This window comes from Vidua chalybeata, chromosome 32 (genome assembly GCF_026979565.1).
Source record: "Vidua chalybeata isolate OUT-0048 chromosome 32, bVidCha1 merged haplotype, whole genome shotgun sequence".
Taxonomy (NCBI): Eukaryota; Metazoa; Chordata; class Aves; order Passeriformes; family Viduidae; genus Vidua; species Vidua chalybeata.
This window is the reverse complement of record NC_071561.1, coordinates 262,529-268,031: the sequence shown is the minus strand read 5'-3', so window position 1 is coordinate 268,031 and position 5,503 is coordinate 262,529. Positions and strand designations below refer to the sequence as shown.

General features: G+C 70.3%; 1 protein-coding gene across 1 annotated transcript; it reads left to right on the top strand.

Annotated features, from left to right (window-relative positions):
* Positions 1-1,667: 1,667 nt before the first annotated feature.
* Positions 1,668-5,231, top strand: B4GAT1 (beta-1,4-glucuronyltransferase 1). Its single transcript, XM_053967971.1, has 3 exons — positions 1,668-2,831; positions 2,925-3,794; positions 4,263-5,231. Exons 1-3 carry the CDS (start codon positions 2,112-2,114, stop codon positions 4,452-4,454), a joined length of 1,782 nt encoding a protein of 593 aa, XP_053823946.1. The 5' UTR covers positions 1,668-2,111; the 3' UTR covers positions 4,455-5,231.
* Positions 5,232-5,503: the final 272 nt, after the last annotated feature.

Below are 5,503 nucleotides of genomic sequence, written 5' to 3'. Positions count from 1 at the left end.
TGAACTAAGTCTGTGACGCGACTTGCCCCCAGTATGGCATATTGTCATTGTCACCCCGGCCCGGGCCAGCGTCCCCCCGGCCCCGGCCGCCCCCGCCCGCCGCCCCCCGGGGCCGCTCGTGCTAATTTAACTCGTAACGAGTCTCTAAGGTAATTGGGGGGGGGCTGGTGGCCCCCCCCCTCCCCCAGCCCGGACGCCTGGGGACCGTCCCTCGTGTCCCCTCTGTCCCCTGCCCCCTCCCGCCCCCCCCCCCCCCCCCCGCGCCAGGACCCGTCGCCAAAAATGTTTTGGGTCGCTGGGGTGGGGGCTGGGACCCCCCGTAGGAGCCTGTGCCCCTCCCCCCAGCCCGGAGTGTCCCTGTCCCTTGTCACCCCCCCCCCCCCCGTGCCTGTCACCTCCCCCCCCCCCCGCCCCCACCTCGGAATCTGCGTTTTTGGCAGAGTCCCCCCCAAAAGTGTGTCCCCTCCCCCCCCTCCGTGGGTGTCACCCTCAATGTCCCCAACGCGGGGGGACCGAGGCACGATGTGGCTTGATGTCCCCAAAGTCCCCAGTGCTGTCCCCAGCGCCCCCGACCCCCCCGAGCCCCGGGGCTGAGGCACCATGTGGCTCGGTGTCCCCAGTGTCCCCAGCCCGCGGGGTGGGGACAGGTCACGGCTCGGTGTCCCCAGTGTCCCCAACACCCTGCGAGGGACATCCTGGCCTGATGTCCCCAGCGCCCCCAAGGTCCCCAGCGCGAGGGGCTGAGACACATCGTGACTCGGAGCCCCCGATGTCCCCGACGTCCCCCGATGTCCCCGACGTCCCCGACGCCCCCACCCCGAGACACGTCGCAGCGCGATGTCACCGAGCCCAAGGCACCGAGACCCCAATGTCCCCAACGTCCCCGGGGGACGCGGGACCCGCTCGTCACCGGGATCAAAGACTGAGACACCCCGGTGTCCCCGACGTCCTTTCGGTGTCCCCAGCCCCACGGACCGAGCCCGTCGCGACCCCGGTGTCACCAATGTCCCCGATGAAGGACGGGGGACACTGCCACCGTCCCGGCTCCGTGTCCCCAACGTCCCCAACGGCCGAGGGGCAGCCGGGGGTGGCCCCCCCCAGCCCCCGGTGGTGCCCCCGATGTCCCCAATGTCCCCCCGGCAATAAAAGTGTCCCCCGAGGTCCCCGAGCCTGCGGCAGCTTCTTCGCGGGGAAATTTGGGGAGGGGGCGGGGATTTGGGGAGGGGGGACGCAGGAATTGGGGACAGCTCGGGGGTTTGGGGGGGGACACAGGAACTCGGGGGAGCCCCAGGATTACCGGGGAGGGTCCAGGAGTGGGAATGAGCCGGGAATTTGGGGGAGACTCCGGGATTTGGGGGGATTTCGGGGAATTTTGGGGGATTTGGGGAGATTTGGAGGGATCTGGGGGGATTTGGGGGGATTTGGTGAGATTTGGAGGGATCTGGGGGAATTTGGGAAGATTTGGAGGGATTTGAGGGAATCTGGGGGGATTTGGGGGTCCCGGGGGTCTCGCCGGAGCCACCGGGCCCCGCCCCCAGCGCAGAAACCACGCCCACAAAGCTCAAACCACGCCCCCGAGCGATGAAACTGCGCCCACAACGTGTCGCGAGCTAATCTGCATAACTCCGCCCCCGGGCCAGAGGCCACGCCTCCCCCGCCCCGCGCATGCGCAGCCCCTCCCGGCGGCGGCGCAGCGCGGTGAGTCCCAGACTGGTCCCAGTGACCCCAAACTGGGACCGGTGACCCCAAACTGGCCCCGATCCCCTCGGAACTGGGTCCGGACCCTCCTCCCCACCCCCTAAACTGGGACCAGTGGCCCCAAACTGATCCCAGCACCCCCGTACTGGTCCCAGTAACCCCGTACTGGTTCCAGCATGCCGGACTGGTCCCGGCTCCGCGCCGGCCCCAGTGACCCCCAGAATCCTCCCAGTAACCCCCAGTATCCCCCAGCACCCTCCCAGTCCAGCCCTGTGAGCCCTCCCGGTGCCCCCCAGTAGCTCCCAGTGCCTCCCAGTCCCCCAATCTCCCCTCCCAGTCCCCTCCCAGTCCCTCCCAGTGCCCCCCAGTCCCCCCAGTCTCCCCTCCCAGTGCCCCCAGTTCCCCGCAGTGCCATGGGCCGGGGTCGGGGCCGGTTTCTGGGGGGCTGCGCGTGGCTGCTGGGGGCGCTGGCGCTGCTGCAGACCCTCTACCTGCGGGCGCTGCCCCCCCCGCGCCCCCCGCCCGCCGCCCCCCGGCCCCGCCGCCCCCCCCGGGGGCTCCTGGACGCCTCGGGGGCTTTCCGGGTCTACTGGGACGTCCTGGGAGCCCCCCCGGGCTGGGCCCGCGCCCCCCGGCCCGAGCTGGTGCTGGCCACCCACGGCAGCCCCGGGCGAGCGGCGGCGGCGCTGGGGGGGCCCTGGGGGGGGCCGCTGTCGGTGGCCGTTTTTGGGGAGCCGCGGGGGGGGCTGGAGGAGCTGCTGGCCGTTCTGGGGGGGCCCTGCCGGGGCCTGCGGGGCCGCCTGAGGCTGCAGGTGGTGCTGGGGGCGGCGGGGCCCCCCCCGAGGGCCGCCCCGGGGCCGCCCCCAGCCCCCCGGGACGGCGCGGGGTGCCGGGGGGCGCTGGCGCGGCTGGCGGCCGCCGACCCCCCCAGCTACGCCTTGGGGGTGCCGTACCCCGGGAACCTGCTGCGGAACGTGGCCTGGGAGGGGGCGGCCGGGGGGGGCCCCGGCGGGGGACCCCCGCCCCAATCCGGGGGGCGTTTCGTGCTCCTGGTGGACGCCGACGTGGTGCCCAGCCCGGGGCTGCGCGAGGGGTTCCTGGCGCTGCTGCGGGACGGGGGGCTGGACCCCCAAAACTGGGGGGGGCAGGGGGGGCTGCACCCCCAAAACGGGGGGGGACACGGGGACCTCAAAGCTGCGGGGGCTCAGGGGGATTTGGGGGCTCAGGGGGATTTGGGGCACCCCAAAGCTTTGGGGGCTGCTGGTGGCCTGAGGGTCCCCAACACCTCGGGGGTCCCCCATGTCCTGGGGGGCCCCGATGGCCTGAGCGACCCCGGTGTCCCCAGCGTCCCCAAGAACCCCAAAACTTCATTGGGCCCCAAAGACCCCGGGGGTCTGCAAGCCCCAGGTGTCCTGAGTGACCCCAAAAGCCTGGGTGACCCCAATGCTCTGAGTGACCCCCACACCCTGAATGGCCCTAAGGCTCTGAGTGACCCCAAAACCCTGAGTGACCCCAAAACCCTGAGTGACCCCAATGCTCTGAGTGACCCCCACACCCTGAATGGCCCTAAGGCTCTGAGTGACCCCAAAACCCTGAGTGACCCCAAAACCCTGAGTGACCCCAATGCTCTGAGTGACCCCCACACCCTGAATGGCCCTAAGGCTCTGAGTGACCCCAATGCCCTGAGTGACCCCAATGCCCCGGGTGACCCCAATGCCCCGGGTGACCCCCACGGCCTGGGCGCCCCCCGTGCCCCGAGTGCCGCCCGCCCTGCGGAGCCGCCCTGGGCGCGGGCGCTCTTCGTGCTGCCGGCCTTCGAGGTGCGGGGCCGGCGGCGCCCGCCGGGCTCCAAGGCCGAGCTGCTGCGGCTCTGGGCGGCGGGCGAGGCGCGCCCGTTCTACGGGGCGCTGTGCCCGCGCTGCCAGGCCCCCACCGACTTCGGCCGCTGGCGGGCGCTGCCCCCGGGCCCCCGGCTGCGCGTGGCCTACGAGGCGGCCTGGAGGGACCCCTGGGAGCCGTTCTTCGTGGCCCCCGCCCGCGGCGTGCCCCGCTTCGACGAGAGCTTCCTCCAGTACGGCTTCAACCGCATCAGCCAGGTCAGGGGGGCTGGGGGGCTGGGGCTCGGGGGGTGGCTATGGGGTGGTCATGGTGGCTGTGGGGTGGGGTCTCTGTGGGGGTCTGGGGGGGTCTCTGAGGTCTGGTGGGTCTCTGGGAGTCTCTGGGGGGGTCTCTCGGGTCTCTGTGGGTGCTCTGGGGTCTCTCTGGGGACTCTGGGGTCTCCGGGGACTCTGGGGGGTCTCTGGGGTCTCTCTGGGGTCTCTGTGGGTGCTTTGGGGGTCTCTGGCTGCTCTGGGGGATCTCAGGGGGGTCTCTGGAGGGTCTCTGGGAGTCTCTGGGGGTCTCTGGGGGGGTCTCTCCGGGGACTCTGGGGGGTCTCTGGGGTCTCCCTCGGGTCTCTGTGGGTGCTTTGGGGGTCTCTGGCTGCTCTGGGGGATCTCAGGGGGTCTCTGGGGGGTCTCTGGGGTCTCCCTGGGGTCTCAGCGTGACCCCCCCGTGCCCCCCAGGCCTGCGAGCTGCACGTGGCCGGGTTCCGCTTCGCGGTGCTGGACGGGGCCTTCGTCACCCACCGGGGCTTCAAGGAGCCGGGCGGGTTCCACCGGAGCCGCGAGGCCGAGCTGGGCCTCAACCGCCGCCGCTTCCGCGCCTTCCGCCAGGAGCTGCGGCTGCGCTACCCCGGCTCCGCCCGGCGCTGCTGAGCCGCACCTGGGGCGCGCCTGGGGCACACCTGGGGCACACCTGGGACTCCTGGGAACCCCCCGATGGACACGTGAGGGACCTGCTTTGAACACCTGGGGACGCCTGACACAGCTGGGACACCGGGGAAGCCCCCGATGGACACCTGGGACACACCTGGGGCACGCCTCGGACGCACCTGAGACACCTGGGAACCCCCAGGGGACGCTTGAAGGACCTGGTGTGAACACCTGGGGACAGCTGAGGACCTGCCAGGACACCTGGGGACACACCTGGGACACCTGGGGAGCCTCCGTGGACACCTGGATGCCCCCTGGACACGGGCGTGACCGTCCCTCGGTAAATTTGGGCACCTACCCATGATGCCTCTGTGTGGGTGACGTCATGAGGGCGGGGCGGGGTGAGCAGCTGCCTCCAGTACAGACCAGTAAGGCCCAGTACAGACCAGTGCCCCGCCCGGGTTGTTTATCACATCAAACTACAGCTCCCAGCGTGCCTCGGGTGCCAGCATGGCCGAACTTCCGCCGCGATTAAAAAAACCACAGTTCCCAGGATACGCCGGAGACAACATGGCCGCCAAGCAACTTCCGGTTTTGCCTTTAAAAATTGAACTTCAGTTCCCATCATGCATCAGAAGCGCGTGGCCGGAAGTGCTGCTCGTTTATGGGACTACGGCTCCCGTCATGCATCGGGAAAAAACATGGCCGACTTCCGGTCCCCTATGCGTAGAAAGGGCGGGCGCGCGCAGCAGCGCCCCCTGGCGGGCGGGAGGACCGAACGGGGGGGGCCCCAAAATGGGCCTGGGGTGGGGGGAGGGGCAACGGGAGGAGGGGAAACCCCGAATTTGGGAGGGGAGGGGCCATGGGGTGGGGGAGGGGACCTGAAATCCGAGGTGGGGGGAGGGACAGGATCTCCCAAATTTTTTTTTTTTGTTTGGGGGGGTGTGGGGGGTTGTGACCCCCTCCCCCCCCAAAAATCCAGAGGGAGGATCCGATTTGAGCGCAAAACCCCAAATTTTGAGCTGGAAAAACAACCCGGAGCGCGCCGAAGC